General features: G+C 42.9%; 1 protein-coding gene across 1 annotated transcript in view; it reads right to left on the minus strand.

The window, feature by feature from the left end:
* EIF4E3 (eukaryotic translation initiation factor 4E family member 3) overlaps positions 1 to 22,924 on the minus strand; it is a 44,984-nt gene that overhangs the window by 20,491 nt on the left and 1,569 nt on the right. Inside the window, exons 2-3 of the mRNA XM_056863364.1 lie at positions 6,898 to 6,970; positions 5,315 to 5,409 (exon numbers count right to left, since the gene is read on the minus strand). Of these exons, the coding sequence (XP_056719342.1) occupies positions 5,315 to 5,409; positions 6,898 to 6,970 (168 nt within the window). The remainder of the gene's footprint in view (positions 1 to 5,314; positions 5,410 to 6,897; positions 6,971 to 22,924) is intronic.

Here is a 22,924-nt window from a genome sequence, read left to right on the forward strand (position 1 = left end):
CAAGGACCAACTAGAAAAACATTCCCATTTGGCTGCATATGAGGTCCTAGTGGATAGTTTCCTACAACTAAGGATCACTGCTAGTACCCTATCAGTAAGGTTTAACATGGGGGGAATAGGAACAGGCCGTCAGGCGCAATTTGTGAGGCTCTGGGTGACAAAGTGTTCCGCTGAGTAAAAGGTCCGGGGCAGGTGGAAAGTGGACAAATCTGTCCTCCGCCATCCGACATAGCAGGGAGAACCAAAGCTGTCTCGGCCAGAACGGAGCAATCAGAATGCAATGAGTTCGTGACTTCACGAACCATTAGTGGTAGTGGCGGGAAAGCATAGTGAAGGCCTTTGTCCCAGGGAATCAAAAATGCATCTCCCAAAGAGCCGGGATCGAGACCCGCTCTGGAGCAGAAAAGAGGGGCTTTGGCGTAGTTCGATGTTGCGAATAAGTCCACCACAGGAAAACCCCACAGCTGAAAAATTGGGAGAAGGTAATCCCAACTGAGGGACCATTCGTATCTTGGTAAGAATACCCTGCTCAATGTGTCGGCTAGACAGTTCTTGATGCCCGCTATATGAATAGCACGAAGAGACACTTTGTTGAGTATTGCCCATTTCCAAATCCTGGTTGCTTCTCGGCAGAGAGACACAGAGACCGTGCCTCCTTGCCTGTTTAAGTAGTGCATCGCAGTCGTATTGTCTGTCTGCACAAGCACACTTTCATTGCGAAGCAAATCTGTAAATGAAATAAGAGCATAACGGATAGCACGTAACTCTAACAAATTAATATAAAAAGACTTCTCAGACAGGGACCAAACACCTTGTGCGGAGGAGCCCTCGCAATGAGCACCCCAACCCAAGTTAGAAGCATCAAACGTTACCACCTTAGTGTGGGAGGGAATTCCAAAGGGCATTCCTTGGCTCAGATTTTGCTCTGATTGCCACCAAGCAAGGGATTTTAGCAAGGACCTGGGTATAGAGAGCTTCCTAGCCTGCGAGTCAAACAGGCCGTTAAAGGCCCGTACAAACCAATTCTGAAGGGGTCTCATATTCAATCTGGCAAATGGGACCACTGCTGTCATAGAGGCCATCTTGCCCAAGAGTGTTTGGATGAAATGGGCTGAGCGAAAACGGACTGACTGGGCCGCTGAGGCCAAACGTTTAAGCTGTAGTAAACGATCCTCAGGCAAAAAGGCTTTACCTTGCAGGGATTCCAAACGCATTCCCACAAACTGAACTGACCAAGATGGGGATAAAACTGACTTCTGTACATTTAGTATCAAACCCAAATTCTTCAACAATTGAAGAGTTAAGTCCCTATGCACTACCAACTCCTCCTGTGTAGGGGCAGTAAGGAGCCAGTTATCCAGATAAGGGAAAATAGTACATCCCTGGGTGCGAAGGTATGATACCACTACGGCCATGCATTTGGTAAACACCCTGGGGGCTGTAGATAACCTAAACGGGAGGACCCGGTACTGATAAATGCTATTTCCTGCCACAAAGCAAAGGAATTTTCTATGTTCCGGGTAAATGGATAGATGAAAATAAGCATCCTTGAGATCGATAACAATAAAACACCAACCAGATTTTAATAAACTCAACACATTAAGAAGGGTAAGCATGCGAAACTTCTGCTTAAACAAAAACTTGTTTAACTGACGGAGGTCTAAAATGGGTCTAAGACCACCATCCTTCTTAGGAACTGCAAACAGTCTGGAGTAGAAACCAGGTTCAATAGTATCGATGGGGAGTTGGTCAACTGCTCCCTTCTCGACCAGGTCGGTCAGTGAGGAAACCAAACTCGGATGCACCGAAGAAGATGACCGAGGGGGAGGAACCATTGGGGGAGTAAACTTAAACTCTAACTGGTACCCAAACTGAATAATGGAAAGAACCCAAGTGTCTGAAGTGATGTGCTCCCAAGCCGACAAATAAGGGACCAATCTATCCCCAAACCTAACAATGCCAGCTTGAGCATCCTCCCTCAGTCAGAAGGCAGGTTTAGGGCCTTGCTTCTGCGGGGATTGAGAGCGCTGCTGATAGGCACGGTTCTTGCCATATCTGCACCTATTGGTCTGCTGATAACCTTGGTAGGGACGGTTTTGTTGTTGCTGTTGGCCATAAGCCCCAGATGGAACTTGCTTCTGAAAATGGTTACGACGAAAGCTTTCCTTGTAAGGGAAGCGGTGTCTATAGTACGGCACAGAGGGAGGGGCAGTGACACCCATATACCTTGCTGTCTGCTTCTGCTTTCTGAGATTCTCCAATGTGTCATCAGTGGCAGTGGAGAAGAGAGTCAAACCGTCAAAAGGTAAGTCCTCTATCTTATTTTTTGTTTCAGGTGTCAAATTTGTGGAGCGTAACCAAGCAAAACGGCACAGGGAGATAGCAGCAGCCATGCCTCTGGCCGAACAATCTGCAGCATGTCTGCCTGCATTCATCTGGTGTTTGGCAAGCTTGGAACCTTCCGAAGCCACAATCTTAGCTAAGGATTTCTCTTCTTCAGGTAAGTGCTCAATGTATGTAGACATCCTGTTCCACAGAAAAAGCTGGTACGCAGCCATCACTGCTTGGTAATTACCAATTCTAAAACCTAAAGCATCAGCTGAATAAGCCTTCCTGCTCAGGGCAACGATTTTCCGACTATCCTTGTCGACCGGGGCAGAATGTCCTCCTTGTCGATGTTTAGACTGGACCTCTGCAGGGAGGAAGGTGCCGGATGAGAGAACAGGAACTCGCAGTTCTCAGGCTGAACCCTATACAGGTTTTCCACCTTGCGGGCAGTACATGGGATGGAAGAAGGCTTTTCCCAGACTTTTTTAGCCATGTCCATGAAGTCAGAGAGTATTGGAAAGGCAATAGTGGTAGAAGATTCCGAGTATAAGGCTGAGAGGATCTTTTCCTTTGGCTTAGGGTTGGAAGGCTGAATAGTGATCTCCAGAGCCTTAGCCATTCTGAGCATCTGGTCAGAGAAAGAACGGTTGTCATCTGTGGGAGAAGATGCAGAAGAGTCGCCCACAACATCATCAATCGGAGACAGATTAGAGTGCACATCGGAACCCAGCTCCGAACAATACGATTGGGATCCATGGTCTGACTCAGTGTCACTATCCTGGGTAGAGAAGCGAGATTCCTTGCGCGGTGCCGAAGGTTGGGTGGAAGACTGGACAGGGGCTGGAAGCCAAGGGCCCGGTTGCACTTGAGGAGGGAACCACTGAGGGTACATTCCATATGCAGGCCACTGTTGCTGTGGTTGGGTGGGAGGCCACTGGGGCTGCTGCTGCAAGGGCCATTGTGGAGCCCACCAAGGTTGCATGGGTTGAGGTTGTTGTGTCGAAACCGATGGGCCCGGAACCGAAGACGAAGAGGCTGTTACCTGCGTCGGAACTAACGGATCTGTCCCTTCAATCTGCAGGCTATCCCCAATGGAGAGGTCGGGGAGGTCCAGTTCCGACTCAGAATCGAGCCCCACAATGGGTGACGGGGTCCGAGGAGGAGGTGGGGTAGATAGTCCCTCAATCAAAACCGGTTCGGTAAGTGTCGAAACCGAGAGCTTGGGTACAAATTTTTAGAGCTCTTAGAGCCGCGTTTCTCTTTGCGCTGCCCCTCAAGGTGCTTGGTCTTAGCCTTCACCTTCTTATGCGTCGGTTCCGAAGAAGACCTCTTATGCGTCGGTTCCGAAGAAGACCTCCATTCCTTAGCTTCAGGGGACCGAGAGGACTTCCGTTTCGAGCTCGGGGTCGGATCCGACCGGACGGAACCGACGGACTCGGATCTGGGGGAGTGCTCTCGCGCGGCCGATTGGGACGGAGCCGGCAAATCAGAGCAAGTCAGGGCCTTCTTGTACAGCGCAGCTTGTAGGCGAGCAGCCCTATTAGAGCGGGCAGTTGGAGTGAACTGGACACAGATTTTACAGGAGCCCACCTTGTGACCTTCACCCAGGCAGATAACACAAAGGGTATGGTCATCAGTTGTAGACATCTTTGAATCACATTGGGCACACCTCTTGAAAAGGGCATTTTGCGCCATTTCCGCAGCCACGGTGAAGATGAAAAACTTTTATTAAACTCACGGTAAGTTCTGAGAAATGAAGACGAGCGAAGCTTGTAGAACCTTCCTTACAGGCGGCAAAGAAAAAACTGAGGGATAGGGGGCGCCGACCTCCGACGTTGCGTCGCTTTGGCGGGAAGGCGCGCGCATGCGAGGAGGACGCGGCGCCCCCTATCTAGTGATTAGAAGCTATGTAAATCTTCCGATGGCTGGCCTGCGCGTGCGCAGTCCCCAATGTGGGACTGCACAGAAGACCGAAGACGAAGCAATTTTCTGTAAGTATGTTTTATTCATTTAACTTTGTATCTTGAATAGCTGTAATCTAGAATATATGACTATGTACTGCAATTTTAAAATATAGGAAGGACTGAAGAAGGATTCTACATTATTGTGAATTTGAAACGGCTGTATCCTATTGAAGATTGTGGCTTCTCATTCATCTTGAATATTGAACTTGAACTCATATTACTTACTTGATACTCTGCTGAGACCTTTGAAAGACTTTTTGCCCTTTGATTGTATATTTTGTACATACTGTGTGTTGGTTATAGTGTGGTTACTTGTGTTTGTACATTGTATGTATACAGGTATCTCAGTAGCTTATATAAATTGCACCTTGTTTATAAATGTTCTTCGCTCCTATACTATTTTACTACTTGGAGGTTGGCAACCCAATGTGAAATCATGTGACAAGAGCAAGTGTTGGACAGTTATATACACATTTTGAGGGTTTTCTAATCTGAAGGAAAGGAAAATAACACGTTGAAGAAAGATGCATTTCGTAAGACTACTTAGGGAGAATATGAGGTTTTCAAAGTACTTTTGTAGACTTAAACAGGAGTCTTGTGATACCTTTAAGAAGAAAGAGTTCTAACTAGTCCTAGCGGGGTTAATGCAAGGAAACAGCCATGTATAAATGGCCTAGATGTAGTTACACAGGTCACTGGAAACTGGCCTTGCAGCTGTAATAATACCCAACAGTAAATTTTGATCATCAATGACATTTTACTCAGATTGATCCAATTCTGCAAAGCCTACTTCCACTCAAAAGGTATGCAACGGACAAGATATTGTTGCATAACACAAACGTCTAGGTAAATACGGCTACTTGGAAAGTTGAAAAGACAATGAATCGCATACGCAGGTCATTGTATGTATTCTAGTATTTACTCAGCATAGTAGAAAAATGAAAGCTGTGCTACCTTCTTTGATTTCAAAAATGACACTTGGTGCTCAAAGCAGGTTAGAATAAAGGTGAGATTATACATACCACAACGGCCGTCTTTCTCCACGCATTAAGTGATAACTACATCTCAGAGGCAGTTTTGTCACGGTAGGAATATTATTATAAACGCTCCAGAAAATCTAAACAGAATGATAATGGTTTTATTAATCCACGCACAATAAGAAACAGAACAAATTTTCCCTTATTTTCCGAGGGACCTGGCACTGGAAATATTTTTTTGCACAATCTCCTTTAAAGTGAATGGTGGCAGCACAAAGAATTAGAATTATGCCTTGGTGTGCTCTCATCCTTAAACAGAGTTCTGAAAAGGTAAGAATGGCCATAACCAGCCTGTAACAAACCTTATGTAATGTAGCATTTTCAGTGTCCTCATCTGCGAGTTAAGCTTGTGAGTTTTCACAAAACTTCTCCTTAATGCCTTTTTTGAAAGATAAACTAACAGCGCAACCCGGAGGGGGGGGAGGGGAAGCTCCGAAGAGGCAGCGTGACCCCAGACCCAGCGTAAATGCCACTTGCGTGGCATATGGGGCATTTATGACGGCGTAGGGGAACAGTGTGGCAGTGCCATGCATGGGCGCTGGGGCAGCCGTGTCAGCCATGCACACCGCTGCATGTCTGGTGCAAGGGCTCGTGCCAGCGCCAAACAGTGTATGCCCGGGGGCATGGCTGGCATTAGTCAGCTCCCTGGGCTCTTTTGGCAGAGGAACGCCCACATCTGCTGGCATGAATTTTAGCTGGCAAAAACATTGACACAGCTCATAGAGCTGCATACAGAGGTTCCACAGGGGTTGGGGGAACATCCCTGTCAGGTTGCTGGCCGTGGTGCAGTCAACCGCTTAGGAGGCAGTTTCAGCTGCTCCGTCCCTAGCACGGCTCTCCCCCCCGCCCCGGACTGTGCTGTAATTGTCCTAAATACAGGTGATTTGTTTTGCAATTAGCAGAGATTCCACCTCTAACGAGTCCTGGGTGCCTCTCGGTTTAGCAGACTGCAGTGAAGCCTGGCTTTCAGCATATAACTCAGCTGGCTTTCAGACTTTTTAATTATGGAAATTTACAATTACACAGAAGAGAAACACCCACACTATAAAATCTTAATCATGCTAATAAAAACAGATCCATATATTCTGACACTACCATCTCCACGATTGAATTTAACTCAAAAGTTGGCTCTCAGACTTCGGATGTTGGAAGGACAGTGTAGTGTGCAGAGTCCCAGCCCACGTTTTCAATTACGAGAGAATTCAAGGTCCCCAACAAAAGGACTTTTTCTATATTCTGACACACCAAGTGCAGAAGGAAATAAGTGAGACTGAGAATTTAAAAAACGCTAAAACCAATTAAGTTCCAATTCAGAGGCAATGTATGCTGATCCTAGAAACAAGGATTTATCAGTGTTGAAAATATTGGTCTCAACACTGGTGGCAGGTTTTACCCAGTACCTTCTATTCAGTTTGTCTGCCACAGGGTTCAGCTAGGCAGAAAGATAAGCAATATAAATTATGTGAAAGAAACAATCTATTTAATGTTTAACTTTAAGATAAGATCTGGGATCACTGCGACTTCAACTGGAAATGAGTCATTCTAATTTGCAACATCTTAATTTTTACCTGTACAGTTTGTACTGTATAGATCTTCTTTAAATTTGATGCACATTCAGCTGCTGTGGTACCAGGAAGGGACCTTAAAAAAAATAAGAGAAAGAAGATATTAATTACATATGAAGTACAATGAATGCACTTGTCAAACATTTTTAAACTGCATATATTATACACACAGAATTTTGAATATAAAAACACATATAATAAAAATAGAAAATAATTTCTATGTATTTAAAAGAGCTCTATATATTAAGATTTAAAAGAGGGTTCCTATGGCGCCGCTCACATTATGCAAATTGATTAATATATGCTAAAGTGGCAAAGTAAACATTTTACCAAATAAGCACATGATCATCCTTCCCTGGTGTGAAAGGATGTCACAAATTTGATGATTACTAATTTTATTCAAGGCTATTTGACTAATACATTCTTTGGGGATGGCCTAGAGGAACAATGTAATTCAAAATTTTTATTTGTTTTGGGTTATACAGTTATGAAGGCTCCAATTTCACACATAGGCTGCTTAAATCTGATTTAATTGTGAGATTTTAGCAGCCAACTGTAAATGAGACTGCACATGAATGTGGAACAAGTCAACAAGAGAGAAACTAATGTGAGAAAAACTAAAAAAAAATTATAATCTATTTTATGTGAGTCACCCTAAGCCCCGTCTTGGCTGAGGAGGGTGGATTATAAATGTGATTGTCATTGTTGTTGTTGTTGTTATTATTATTATTAATAATCAAACAGCATATCTTCAAGTTGATTTTGTCAACAGCAACTCTTTGTTGCAAATTAATTAGCAATCTTAAAAGATGGTTTGGCTTCATTAATATTTTATCACAGCAATCTAAAAAAACATATTCTGTTATTTTCTGTTAAAGGATTACAAAAGGCTCTTGTCATGCTGACATTTTAAATAATTTTTCTATTCATTTCAGACATAAACCACTAGATGGCAACATACTACAAATCTAGCATGACCTCACATAATAACTCAAATGAAACAAGAAATGTCCACATTGGTTATAGGAGACTAGTTTAATCAGTAGTCGTGATATTTTCATTTCAAGAGAAAATATTTGTTTTCATTCATTTATAGAAATGCTGCAACATTTGGAAAGCCTCAAACCATATACATATTTTTTTTCTGTGCTGACACAGCACAACCCTGTTCAGAATTTCAACCACAAATATAGCCCTAAATGCTTTTTCATAGATGAAACCCATGGTAAAAGATAACTATTGTTCTCTCCAGACAAACCATGCCACATCTATGTGCATGATTCACTTGCAGAGCTCCGTACAAACATTTAGGACAACAGAGAGCCACTGACTCTGTTGCATACGTTATGCGCTTGATATGCAACATTAATCCTCCCTGAGACTACAACTGGCAGGCAGCACTTCAAGATGGGACTTCCTGAGCGAAGATGTCCCACTATGATCAGCAGAATGGATACAGCGTTGGACTTGGATTCAACTCCTGCTCAACTAGTGGATTATGAATGTCAATAAGCATGCTTTTTTTTTTTTACTACTCAGCTGCCATACCCCAATTTATAAAATTAGAACACAGCTGCTGTAAGAACAAAGAAGACAGAAATGCTAATGACATCACAAATGTTCCACAATAGTGAATAATGCTGGGGCAAGCCTCTCACTTTGTGTCTTCAAAAAGAGTCATAGTAGTAGGTTTATTGCGGCATTGCGCCAATAAAGATTAAGAACACAACAGCAATGTTACCACGGGTACATTGATATTGTTTAAAAGTTATGTCATATTAAGTTGAAAGAGCATATATAATTAAAATAATTTACAGTTAGGTAAAAAATAAACATTTTGACACATATTAAAAAAAAGATTTTTTTCCCTTTCTCTTCTTTGTTTTCGGTAATTTCTTTGGATTTTATCGTAAAAGACTTTGACTAAGTTTATAGATTGCTGCACAGAATTTGGCGACCTCACTGATTTGGTGGGGATTTTCCTCCGAGAGGAGCTTCCTAACCTGAAATTTATCAGAATATCCTGAAATTTTCTCAGACATGGATCGGGTCAGCTTGTAGAATGGGCATCTAAAAAACATGTGCTCCAGTGTTTCACCATCCCCAGAATTGCATGGACAAAATCTCTCTGAGCCTGGGATCTTATTATACCTTCCCTGTAAGACCGCAGAAGGTAGGGCTGAACACCTGGCTAGAGTGAATGCCCTTCTATGGGTGTGGATTTCCAAAATGGAAAGGTAGGCAGCTGGGGCTGGAATGTATCTGGTCTTAGGGGCGGACATAAATACGGGTGCCCTCAGCAAGTCAGACTGCCGTTCAATATCATTAACTTTCTGGGTTATAATTTTCTTTGCTTGATCTCTACCCATCTTCAGCAAAGCCTGGGGGGAGAGACCCAGACTCTCCAACTTGCTTCTCACGGCCTTTTGCCATTTGGATTCAAAGTTGTCAATGAGAATCAGGGGAAGAAGACCATGGGGATTGAGTTTTATTTTTAACCATAGGAGGAAGGATGATATGCACACTCTTGCATCTACTCTTAGCATCCCTGTTTCCAGGTGTGCCAAGGGGTTTGATACACATCTAGGGACCTGGAGAACTAGTCTAAGAAACCTAGACTGGACTCGTTCCAGTGGTGCGAAACAAGAAGAGGGGGGTCCGAGATGTGTTCTGTAGAGCAGTTGTGCCAGTGTTTTGGCCTGATATAGTTTGAGAGCTGCTGGGATGAAGTGCGCCCCCTTTGAGCGGAGGAATTTGGTTATACTGTAGACTGATCTATCCCCCAGGCTGGCCACATAGTTATTGTGGGCCTGCTTGGAGCCTGAAGCCTGTAGGACTACTCCCAAATACTTAAAGGTGTTCACCTGTTCCAGCCTAATCCCTTTTCAGTTCCAGACTCTAAGTTTTGGGCGTTTGTCAAAAGCCATTATCTTTGTTTTTTGAAAATTGATGGTTAGTTTTTCATTATCGCAATATAAGGCGAATCTGGCAAGAGCCTTTTTAAGTCCTATAGGGTTCTGGATAATATAACAGTGTCAACTGCATACAATAGAACCGAAATATGCCGATGTGCCAGTTTAGGGGGATGCAGATCAGCTTCATTTAGGGCAATTGGGGATGTTGTTTATATAGTAAATAAATAATGCAGGGGCTAAAAGGCAGCCCTGCTCAAAAAGAGTCATATCCTTAGGCTCCACAGACTATATTAACTTTCTTTCCAGAACAGCCAAGATGAATGTATATTTGAGCTATTTATCTAACAGTAACTTCATCGTTTCCATACAGAGTGTGGCAATAATGCCTATATTTAATCTCTGCAAAGATTCTGCATACACCCTTTTTGAAATATTTGTGACACTCGTATGAGTTAAAACATGACATTGCTATAAAACAATGTATTTGTACGAGTAGCTTGGGAGAGGAGACCTGGATTTAGGTTTCCCCTTCCAAACAGGTGGTGGGCGACGTCAACATCGCTAGGCACGCACAACCCACTGCTGCATGCATCATTCTCTGGACTTAGGGTTGCCAGGTCACCCCTCTCCTCCGGCGGGAGGCTTCTGGGGCAGAGCTGATGGGATCGCGCATGCTCATCACTTCAGTTTATACCCGATTACACCTTGCGATGCGGCAGTTCCGGGTGTAAACGCATTGCAAGGGGCCTTTTACCACTCAAACTGGGAGTTTGAATGGTAAAAGGCCCCTTGTGATGCTTTTACACCCGGAAGTGCCGCATCACAAGGGGCCCTTTACCACTCAAACTCACAGTTTGAGTGGTAAAGGGCCCCTCGCGATGCAGCACTTCCGGTGCATGTGTGCCCACCGACCCTCAGCTGGTCGATGGGCAGGGGGGTAAATTGGCGGGGGTTTGCCTGCCACCACTAGGCACCTGAGCAAACCAAAAACAGCAACAATCCAAACAATTTAAGTGAAAAAAACAATATTATTTTGCATAAGCAATAAGGTCTTAATTACAAGGATGAAACATGTAGCAACATAATAAATCTACTGATTATCTGGGGCAGTAGACAGGACTGTGTCATTCTGCAGCTCTGATAGAGCATACGAGGCTCTTAAACAGTTTCATAAGAACGGCATACTGCCACGTCATAACTGGATTCAAATGGCACTGAAACACAGTTAAGAATAGCATTTTGGGTCTGTTCCATGGTCCATCTATCTATCAGTAGCCTAACTCAAAAAGACCCTACTTTGAGCATGTTTCAGAGCAAGAGTTTTTGAATTTAACCCTACTGATCTTCAGTAAAAAAAATTTTAAAAACCCAACCCCTGAGTTTTTGCATAAGTAAATGCATAAATTCCCTTATGAAAAAATTACCATTTAATTCCCTCATTTAACAACCTTCACCCTTGTTCTACGACTTGGCAGATGATGTCAGCATCCAGCTCTGACCCTTCCAATCTTTAGATATTTGGCCTAGAAATTTCTTTTCCAGTAGCATCTGATGTGAAGTTTTGTTTATTGGATATTTTTTGTTCTTGCCTGGGTCTTTGCTGATTATAACGTGATTATTTTCTTTTATCTGCTTGATTTAAATTGTTTTTATTTGTGTAGATAAGGATGTAACACTGCCAGAGATAAGCATTTAACACTGCCATTCTAAACAGAGTCACTCCCTTCTAAGCCTATTGACTATGGCTTGGATCCAATGCCTTCTTAATATATATATATTTAATTCCACTTTCCTCTGATAGGGAAAGACCTTCTGTATCTAATGGAGGAAGCAGAAGAAAGCCACTGGATCTAACCCCATATCTCCTTCAAATGCTGTGATGGAACACACAATGAATGCACTGCACAACCAATATATCTCTCCTCTCCTCATCTCTTGTTGGAGTGGTGACCCTAAATACAAAATCATTAATGCATACCACATTTTGTTCACAGTAGATAAAACAGAGCTCTCCTGCTGCACAAGAACCCATAAATACAGCCTAGCACTGGTAACCAGACATTTGCTGTCTCTGAAGATGGAAGCTCCTTTCAGTCACCAAAGCTAGTAGCCACTGATGGTCCTCTCCTTCATGACTCTGTCTTTTTTTTTTTTGCCGTCAAGTCACATCTGACTTATGGTGACCCCTGGTGGGGTTTTCAAGGCAAGAGACATTCAGAGGTGGTTTGCCATTGCCTGCCTCCGCGTCATGATCCTGGTATTTCTTGGAGGTCTCCCACCCAAATACTTGCCTGGATCGACCCTGCTTAGCTTCTGAGATCAGACAAGACCAAGCTAGCCTGGGCTAACCAGGTCAGGGCATGAATCTGTCTACCCTCCTTTTAAAATCATCTATGCTTGTGGCCATCATTACTTCCACTGTCAGTGAATTCCACAGGTCAATTACTTGTTCCTTTTGTTTGTCCTGTACCTATTTCCCAACTAATCCATTGGGTGCTCTTGAGTTCTAGTATTACAGGACAGAGAGAAAAAGCTCTATCCACTTTCTCTCCCCCATGCATTATTTTATAAACCTCTATTATGCCCCCAGCTGTCTTTTTCCCCCTCAAGTGAAAAGTCCCAGATTCTCCAGCCTTTCCTCATAGAAAAGGTGCTCCAACCCCTTAATCATCTTGGTTGCCCTCTTCTGTACTTTTTCCAGCTCTCTATGATACCCCAACATGTTTCAACAGACATGAACAACATGTTGTCTGATGGCTCACTATGTTTCAGGGGACTATCATTTTCTATATCTGGATATGTCAACTGGAGATTTATCATTAACTTCAGAGGACTGGAATAAAGGCTACCACAGGGCATAAACGAACACTCCTACCAGAATATTTAACCAATCTGTCTAACAAACTGAAATATCACTCTTTCAAAAGAGCTTATTGAGAAGCAGAAGGGGAAAGAGAGCAGGCAAAGACTCATGTCAGCAGAAGTAAATATACAGTAACACCTCAGCTGCTTAGAGGAAAATTAATGACACTAGCATAATTGTCTGTGAATCTATTCTACGAATTTCACAGTGAAAAGTTCTGTTGAAAGCTTCAAATAATATTAAGTAATTTCACCACAACTTCACTATTCAAATGTGACATTTAATTGCAAGTTCAGTGCCCAAAAACACCATTAGCAAAGTGTATTTGGGCCAAGTTTCATGGGGCGAAAACGCATGGTCACTTTAGCCTCCTTTATTTCCTGTTTCAGCCAGGATTCAGCCAGGATTGAACACACATTCGGCGAAACGCATGTGTTCGATCCTGTCTGAATCCTGGCTGAAACAGATAATAAAGGAGGATAAAGCAATCATGCGTTTTCGCCCTTTGTGTAGTTCCTATTCATTTTCTCTCTTATCAGTAGCTAATTTAGTTATGATGCATGAATTCCCATCAAGTTCGTTGCCAATTAATCATTTTCTCCATGCTGTTTTCATCGCTGCCACTCGTTTTGAAATTAAAAACAAGACAAATGCCAGACTATAAACTTTTGGTAGCTGCCCGAACAGGCATGGCACCTCGGGGATCGGCAATTTTAGAAATATAAATGAAATAAGGATGATGAAACACAATTTTGTCACAGGGTTATAGTCTTGCATGCTATTGATGTGCTAAGGAATTTAAAGGATCAAGGGGTCCTGTCAGGTGAAGCAAATACATTTAATTTCAAAGGGATAGTCATGAAGCTGAAGCATCATATACTGAACTGTTCATTAGACACAAGCCATGAATAACACCTTAACATATATTTCCCAATAAAAGGTAATGAAGATGAAGGCTGCCATCCTGAAGGGGGGAGGATGAATCATCTTAGGAGCCGGCGTGACCCCACGCCAACGTAAATGCCCACTTATCCCAGGATAAGGGGCACTTACGCCAGCACAGGGCGGGACTCCACCACCAGCACTGCTACACCGGTAATGAAATCTCAGAAGTGGGAGCCTGGGGCTTTCCAGGGGGCGGAGCTATGTTAGTCAGTTTCCTAACCCCTTTCACACTGGGTATGCCCCCTTGAGCAGCAGCATTTCTATACCACCTTTTTTGGTGGCGTAGCCTTGCTGTCTGCTATGGGGGCATTTTATATATTGGTATACTTTATGCAGAATTACAGTATGATGCTCTATAGAGTGGTATGGTTGATTTCTTGGACAGAATTCTACAAAATTTGCACAGTTTATACACTCACTGGAAAAGATAATAATACTAGCAAAAACTGAAGGCAGCAGGAAAAGAGAAAGACCCAACATGAGATGGATTGACTCTAAAAAGGAAGCCACGGCCCTCCATTTGCAAGACCTGAGCAAGCCTGTTAATGATAGATTTTGGAGGTTATTAATTTATAGGGCCACCGTAAGTCGGAAGCGACTTGACAGCACTTAACACACACACACCGCGGTTAAAATGTATTTTTTTTTAAAAAAAATACATTTTAAAAAGTAATGGCAGAATGCCAGTATGTTGCAATTATTGTAAGCAAGAGACAAACTGAATTGGGAAACCCAGGTTCAGATTATTACCAGCAGTGAAAGGAACCAGGATTCAAACTAACCTGAAAGACCATGGTTATCCGGCACGTCTTAATCCCAGATGTTTAAAAAGGTTTGCATACCCTAAAAGCCAGCTAGTTTTTCTAGGAGACAGGGTGGAAAATTATCTTAGGCCCTCCCCTCCCTCTTTTAGCACACTTAAGTAGGCATTGTGCATTAGCTGTCTTCACAAATTCACTGAATGTATGGAAGGGGAACTCTAGAGGGGGACCCTCTAGAATTTCACACATTCAGATGAAGTCTGGAACAGACCCTATGAACATACAACTGTGATAAGGCATGCATGGGAACCATGAAGTACCTTGGCTCTATACTCACTTTCAGCTGAATGTGTGGAGGTTGGGGTGGGATAGCAATACTGTGTAATAGGTCATGCTGTGATTTATGTCTGAACAGGGCTACTGTCTTTGCTCTTTTCACACATCACCATTTGATATTTAAAAAGAGGTAGGTTTATGTCCTACCACCATTGGGACTTGCCCGAGTTCAAATTTTGCCTCTATCATGGAATTACTATGCAGCATCAGGCAAATCCACCTGCCTTCAGCCTCAATCCCCAATCTGTAAACTGGGAATTCACAGCAATCCCCTCCTAATAGTCCAAAGCAATAAGAATTCTTGTCATAGTAGCTTCTTCTTCCAGCTCTGTTGTTTTCTTCATCTGTTCTTTCTTTTTTATCCTTTTTTACACGTCTTAATGTTCCCTTAACTTTCTTTCTTCTGATTTTCCTTCTGTTTCCTTCTGTTCCATCCCCCTTTTTACCATTACTCGTCCCTTCCCTCTCTGCAACACGTGGACCTCTAAAAGTCACTGGAAATTGCTTCAGTTTCAGCTTATGCCTAGCCTAGAAAATCTCTAAACTAAACAACTTGTATTTAGAAGGAGGATCCCATCCTAATGCAGACCCTGGGGTAGGGAAACCATAGAAGGCAAACATAAGGGGAAGGGACGTGAAATTATTAAACGATAAAGAGCTACCAATTTATTGTCGAAGGCTTTCACGGTCAGAGTTCATTGGTTCTTGTAGGTTATCCGGGCTGTGTGACCGTGGTCTTGGTATTTTCTTTCCTGACGTTTCGCCAGCAGCTGTGGCAGGCATCTTCAGAGGAGTAACACTGAAGAGAGACACTGTCCTTCAGTGTTACTCCTCTGAAGATGCCTGCCACAGCTACTGGCGAAACGTCAGGAAAGAAAATACCAAGACCATGGTCACACAGCCCGGAAAACCTACAAGAACCAAAAAGCTACCAATCTGACTAAAAGTGCATTGGGGGGGGGGGGGTCGAAGTTCCATAGGAGCCAGTGTGACTCTGCCCCAGTGAAAGTGCCCATTTAACTCGGGATAACGGGCACTTACGCTGTCCAGGATGGCACACAAGCCTATGTCTGAGCACCTTGGAGCTGCGTGGGCCTCTGCCACTGCAGCCACCGCGCCAGGACCTAACTCCCAGAAGTGGCAAACTGCACTGGCATCGTGTGTGTGTGTGTGTGTTCCAAGGGGCGGGGCTGATGTTAGTCAGCTTCCTAACCCCTTTCGCCCCGGGAATGCCCCCTTGAGCTGCGCCAGGCCTGCGCCACCTTCTTGGGTGGTCCAGCCTCGCTGTTTGCAATGGGGCATTTCCCTCTTTTTTTTCATTTTGTTATGGGCTGCCCAAAACCTTAAGATGTACTGTCCAGCAAATTGTTCTACCCTCCTAAACAAATAATGAAACCAATTTGGAGAAGCTCTGCATGCACACACTGCCACCTACAGGAACAGGTGACTTGCAGCTCAGGCATTTAAATTAGTTCTATATTTTTTATTTGGCAGGAAAATAGGGTGAGCGTCATGTTTTTCTCTCTCTCAGAAGCCAGACTTAATTATATGGTTGCCAGTAGTGACTGGGTTACTGCAATTTTGCACCCCTGGGGGCTGGCTGTAGAAACAGATTGTGAGGATTATGTTCTCCAAATTTGAAAAGATAATTCATGTTGTCTCGTACATGTGGAACAAGTCCCCCTGCTAACGTCTGTTCCTGTGTATAAAGGAGGAGAAACACTTGCATTTACAGCCAAGTGAAAAGTTGAAGGCAGCAGAAAAAGAGGAAGACCTAATGTGAGATGGATTGACTCTATAAAGGAAGCCACAGCCCTCAGTTTGCAAGACATGAGCAAGACGGTTAACAATAGGATGCTTTGGAGGACATTGATTCATTGGGTCAATATGAGTCGGAAGCGACTTGACAGCACTTAACACACACACAAACCTTTTAGAGTGAAAATGGAAAAATGTTATGGTTATGATGACTAGCAGCACCCTCCACTACCACTGGGACTTTTTGGAGGATAGCTATTTGCCCACAGCTGTGTATACACACACCTGTGCAGTTTCTTCACCATGCTCAAGAAAGTTTACGGAATATGTGGAATACCCAGATTGCAGTAAGGTTTACAACTGATTTTTTAAAAGTCTAGCAGTTTTCCTTTAGGAACCCTATTGGTCAAATCGTTTACATGAAAAGGAAACACTTTGTCCAAAAAATGCACACACTCTACGAACGGTGGTAAATCCACATTAGATCTTGAGCCTGACAGCATTTGAAATTAAGAGTTGTATTTGTTTGCATAATTAAGACCACATCAATAAGATCACCCTAACTGTAGGTCTACAAACCCCCAGACAAGGTTTCTTGAAAGCCACCGGTTTGTGCCTCTGGGCAATCAGGTAGGAAATCTGTTTTAAACTGGTGTGTCAACTCCCCTCCCCCGGCTGTCAATATGCCACAAATGGCTATGAATGGGCTAATAAATATTGCTGCGGGCTAGTAACCTTTGTGGACTAATATGAAAGGATTCCACAGATTGCAAACTGAAGTCCCACACTGCACCCTGCCCTAAAAACCTTAGAGTTGTCAAATGCTGTGTGGATTGTGCAGTTTATAATCCTTTGAGAAGAAGTCAAACGTGGGCTCATAGTGTTGGGGTTCTTTCCTTCTATATCGTGTGGACATGGAAACCATTATATGTAGCAAAGTTACTCTCAGAGGGATGGATTAGATATGTTAGACTTTAACTCACTCTAAAAAAATTTCCAAAGACTAGTTGGACTTTAGAAACAGAACAAGAGGGCACTCAAAAGCTATTTTAGAACACTCTGTGCAGGTTACTGCTAAGTTAATACCAGAGTGCTAGTAACACCTTAAGAATGGTGTAGAATTATGACTTTTATTGATTCTGCATTGTTCCGTACCAGCAATTATGTAATTACTTGTATCAACTCCTAGGGCAGCAACACCTACCCTAGGGCAAACCTGGAAAGCAGAATTTTATTTTTAGGCAATGTAAGGTAAAGAGAAGATTAAATGATTTTTTTTTTAAATGACAAATATTGTGTTAGAAAAATAATAAAGCAACTCAATTGCGGTTTAATAATCACACTGCTTCTTCTGACAACATTTATAGTGCTATCCATGTTGCAGCATGACATCTTTTTGCAGAAGAAGAGGAAGAAGAGTTGGTTTTTATACGCCGACTTTCTCTACCTTTTAAGGCTCAAACCGGCTTATAATCTCCTTCCCTTTCTTTCCCCACAACAGATACCTTATGAGGTAGGTGGGGCTGAGAGTTCTGAGAGAACTGTGACTAGCCCAAGGCTACCCAGCAGGCTTCATGTGGAAGAGTGGAGAATCAAACTCCGTTCTCCAGATTAGAAGCCACTGCTCCTAACTACTACACCACGCTGATTCTCAATGTAGAACAAGGGTTCCAAAGAAAGTCATCAGGACCGCTGTGTGTTCGTTCTCTCTTGTAATCAGCTATTTCACACGACCTAGAGGCAAATGTGTCTGCAGTCTGTTATTTACAGTGCCATCCTGAGCAGAGTTACACCCTTCTAAGTCCATTGAAATCAATGGGCTTTGAATGGTGTAACTGTGCTTAAGATAGTTTCAGAGGGTAGCTATGTTGGTCTGAAGCAGAACAGCTAGATTCCAGTCCAGTATCACTGTTGAGACCAACAAGATTTTTGGAGTATGAGCTTTGGAGAAGCTACGCTCCCTTTGTCAGGTACTTAGGCTGTGCTTAGAATGGCACAAAGCTTTATGCATACTGTTGACACACATGCTCATTTACAAGTTTGCTGTAAGAACCAACATTATCTGAACCACATTATCATCAGTCTCCTCAGTCCTGACTAATTCAGCTTATTATCTATACATCTCATGTTACTATATACACGAATAAAAGCATTTCTGTTTCTCTGAATTTCTGGTTTTCTATCTAGAACATGCAGCTATCCACATCAGCTAATGGTACAAATTTGTCCTCTATATCTTGTTTTCTCTTGTGGCGGTTCCTTTTACAAAACACAAGGATAGATGGTTAGTGTTCAGTCTATTTCACAACAATGGTCTAGTTGAGGCAAGAATTATTTCACAATGATCGTGTTTATTTTTAAGCACTAGCAATTATCATGGTTTGAACCAGACGATCCATTAGCCTCTTTCAAATTCACATGCTACAGATGTATACCAGTAATGAGAAGACCTTCCCTCCGGCACAAGAAAACTTTCTTCAGCAGAAGACCCGCTTCCACTGCTCTATTAGAGGGAAGGAGTTGTAAGATTCCACCCCATGGTTCCAAGTACCTTATCCCACTGCAGCTAAGTTTCTTGACAGTCATTTAAGACAACTGTTACAGGTATAATGAGATGGGAGTCTTTCCCATCAATTTGACACTGAGGAAGCTCTCAAAGGTAGAGGAGAGTAGTGTCTTTCTTGGCCTAATTTTAAACTTAATAGAGGCATCTAACCAGTCGTTGCTCAAAGTCGAATGCTGGATTAAATTGGCCTTTGGTCTGATCTCGTTATGTTTGACATTCCTGAATGTGGGCTGCTGGAATGGCTGCACAGTTTGGCCATGACTTCTGCGTCTACCTATTAAAACATTTTTCAAAAACCCTATTCCATCCTGGAAATTATCTGACTTTTGGGTTGGATTTGAAATCCGGGGGGGGGGGGGGGAAACTGGCTCATGATTCTTACCCTGCTACTGATTCACACTTCCAATTAAAGCAATTCAAATTACTCAGGGAGAGCTAAGCTGCCCCAAGTAGTCCTCAGGACAATGGGCCATAATAAAGGGTAGGGTTTCTGATGAAAAAGAACTTCCTTCAGAATTTCTTTTTTTTAAACATAGGACTTGGAGTAAATCAGGCTATGGACGGAAAGGATAGTGGGCTCATAGCAGACTGTTCCAGTACAGTAGTACTCAAACTAAGCACAAGTCGAGTGAGGGACTCTCCACCTTTTGCATTTAATACTGACAGCTGAAACATATGACTTTCATTGGCAGGAGCTCCACGCACTCCAGTTTGTGAGGACAGAATGCAATGAAGCCTGTGCCACTGAAACAGAGAATCCTGACAGCTCCATGGCTATAATCACAGAATGTAGCATGAAATAGGAACTTCAACACAAAATCTGATAGCAGTTATGGAAATCCAAGAACATGTGCTCTTGCTTGTTTTAAAAAAAGGGACTAAGTTTCTAGCTCTTCTCTTATGGGGATTAAAAAAACAGTTTTTACCAAACACTTAGACAGTGAAGAGGGCAAAGATTTTGGAGTTCCTTTCCCACTCCACTACTCCAAAGCATTATTTTTGTTTGGATAAATGATTAAGGACTGTGGTCTATACTGCTGTATTTAGTTTATAGGATCCTGTTTATGTGATTTCTGTACTGCTTAATGTGTCTTGAGAATATTTATGCTATGCTTCAGTTCTTTTTGGTGGTTCCAGACTTCTAAAATCCTAATGCATTGGTTATTGAATGTCCCATTTTTGTGATAGTACTGGCACACTGTGTGTAATCCGTCTTGAGTCCCTGTGAGAAAGGTGGACTCTAAATAACATAAATAAATTAAAAAATACCTCCAGCAAATTGAAAAATCAAAATAATGTATACAAATTAAATATGATCATGCAAGTTTCCCTATTTTGTAACATCTACTCCTGTTGTACAGTTTAATACAGTTTTTACGGTTACAGAACGTATGCCCAACACAATGGATGGAAATCAGAAGCGATGTCTTTGCTGTCAGAAAGCCAAGATCGCTCCAGTGATGTTCACAAATGAAGTTTATTTCATGCTCAAATCCTAACCATGATATTGGGAGCACAGTTTCATTGGCTAACAGTGACCAAAGAGATACTGTGCTTTTCTTTGCATCTTATGAAGCTTCCTGAAGCCTTCTGGATTCCCACCCCCCCAGAACTATTCCTTGCAAGCAGGTACCTCTATAATGTGGGAACATCTTTCTTGTTTTGGCTATCTGCTTGGCTGCTTGGTAATGTGGGATTAGAATGTAGATGAGTTGATGCATGAAATATTCTGCCTTTCATTAAGAGGAAGAGCTGGCCTAAACCATCTCACTTTTCAGTATTATGACTTGCTGGTGTCATCCTTTATTCCACAACAAGTTGTCATGCACGTATCAGACACCTGACACAAGATGGCTATAATTCAGATGTGGCTGAGATTATCTTTGTTTACATAAGTGAGACAGAAGAAGAAGAAGAGTTGGTTTTTATATCCCGACTTTCTCTGCCACTTAAGGGAGAATAAAACTGGCTTACAATCTCCTTCCCTTCCCCTCCCCACAACAGATACCCTGTGAGTAGGTAGGGCTGAAAGAGTGTGACTTGCCCAAGGTCACCCAGCTGGCTTCGTGTGTAGGAGTAGGGAAAGAAATCCAGTTCACCAGATTAGCGTCCGCCGCTCATGTGGAGGAGTGGGGAATCAAACCCGGTTCTCCAGATCAGAGTCCACCACTCCAAACCACCGCTCTTAACCACTATACCACGCTGGCTCTCCAGGACAGAGGCAGCTCCATATGTTTAAACATAAAATGAGTGTCTGGCCAATCACCTTTTAACAGGAAAAAAGGGCGCCCAGGTGAGAGCACAGAACCCTTTTCTTGAGCACAGTTCCCCCGCACCCCCAAGCACCATTTTCCTTAACCAGGCTCCAACACCGGAAGTGTCCTCAGCTAAGTCAGTGACAGGGGATGTGGGAAAGTAAGCAGAACACACTGAGCTGCCCCATATCTAATCTGGCACTTAATTTTACTAAATCCTTTGGGAGGAAAAATAGTAGTAAAATGCAACTATAACAACCTTTCAGGCCCCAGCTAGCTGAGCAGTGGAAGATGTTTATGCCTCAAGGACTCATTTCTTTCTCAGATTACAAAATCAGATCCGTAAAAAACAAACAAGCCAGCCAGCCACCTATTATGAGCTTGGACTGGACAGGGTCGGAGATCATGGAGTTATAAAAAGTGAGGATAAAGAAGTCAACGGTTAGAAATAGAACAAGAAGAAAGATTGCCAGCTTGACTTTGGAAAGCCTGAGGAAGTGGGCCTGGAATGGAATGATATTGAGAAGTAGACCACACGGGTTTAAAAATTGCTGGGAAATAAACAGTAGGCAAAATGTTAGAGACGTGCTCCATTTTAATAGCAAAACACTTTTTTGTACTCATACGGAGGATTTGGACACACGCCCTATCATTGCTAAATTTTAAAAGCCACCCTTGGGAGCCTTGTATGGAAAGGTGGGGTGGAAATTTCTTAGAAATGGGTACAATAAATTTCTTGCTTTAACCCAGAATAACTACCGCACAGTTCTTCCATAAGGAATGCTAGAATCCCCATGTCATCTAGAAGCATGCGCTGAAAGACGATGAAGACTGCATGCAAACTTAAACAGAGATATACCCTTCTAAACCCATTAACTTCAATGAGCTCAGAACAGCATAACTCTGTTCAGGACAGTACTGTGAGGATAGTTGGAGCATTTTATTTATTTATTTTATGGATTTATTTGATTTATATTCCATACCTCCCCAACCAAGGCACAGTGCAGATCAAAACACACACCCTTGGTTTGCTTTCAGAACAAAAATAGTGTGTGTGAAAATACCCCATTTTCTCAGCCTCAGGAACTCCTCTCTTAGACATAAAGCTTCCAAAGAGCAGCTAAAGTATCTCCAGAGATAGTTAGCGAAATAAATAATCCTCACTAAGGTAGAGTGAATGGCAAAGAAGCTCAGTCAGTCAGATGATGGTAAATTTTAATAATTAAAGGACATTCCCATAACCATTCTTCTTTTGCCAGCAGACAAACAGTTCACTGGTACCAACAAGGCCTTCCCCCCCCCTTGTGCAGCTCCCTGCTGGGGGGAAAAGCTAGATGGGTTGAATTTCTGCCTGCAAAGCACAAGATCACTTCTGGAGGGGGGACTCAGGACATGTTCAGAGGCACAATTAGTTGACATAGAATCACAGAGTTGGAAGGGACCACCAGAGTCATCTAGTCTAACCCCATGCACAATGCAGGACATTCACAACTACCTCCCCCCCACACCCCCAGTGACCCCTACTCCATGCCCAGAAGATGGCCAAGATGCCCTCCCTCTCATCATCTGCTTAAGGTCATAGGTTCAGCATTGCTGCAGAGCCCCACCATTGAAAACAGGCGCCCTGAGGC

Source organism: Euleptes europaea, chromosome 1 (assembly GCF_029931775.1).
Source record: "Euleptes europaea isolate rEulEur1 chromosome 1, rEulEur1.hap1, whole genome shotgun sequence".
Taxonomy (NCBI): domain Eukaryota; kingdom Metazoa; phylum Chordata; class Lepidosauria; order Squamata; family Sphaerodactylidae; genus Euleptes; species Euleptes europaea.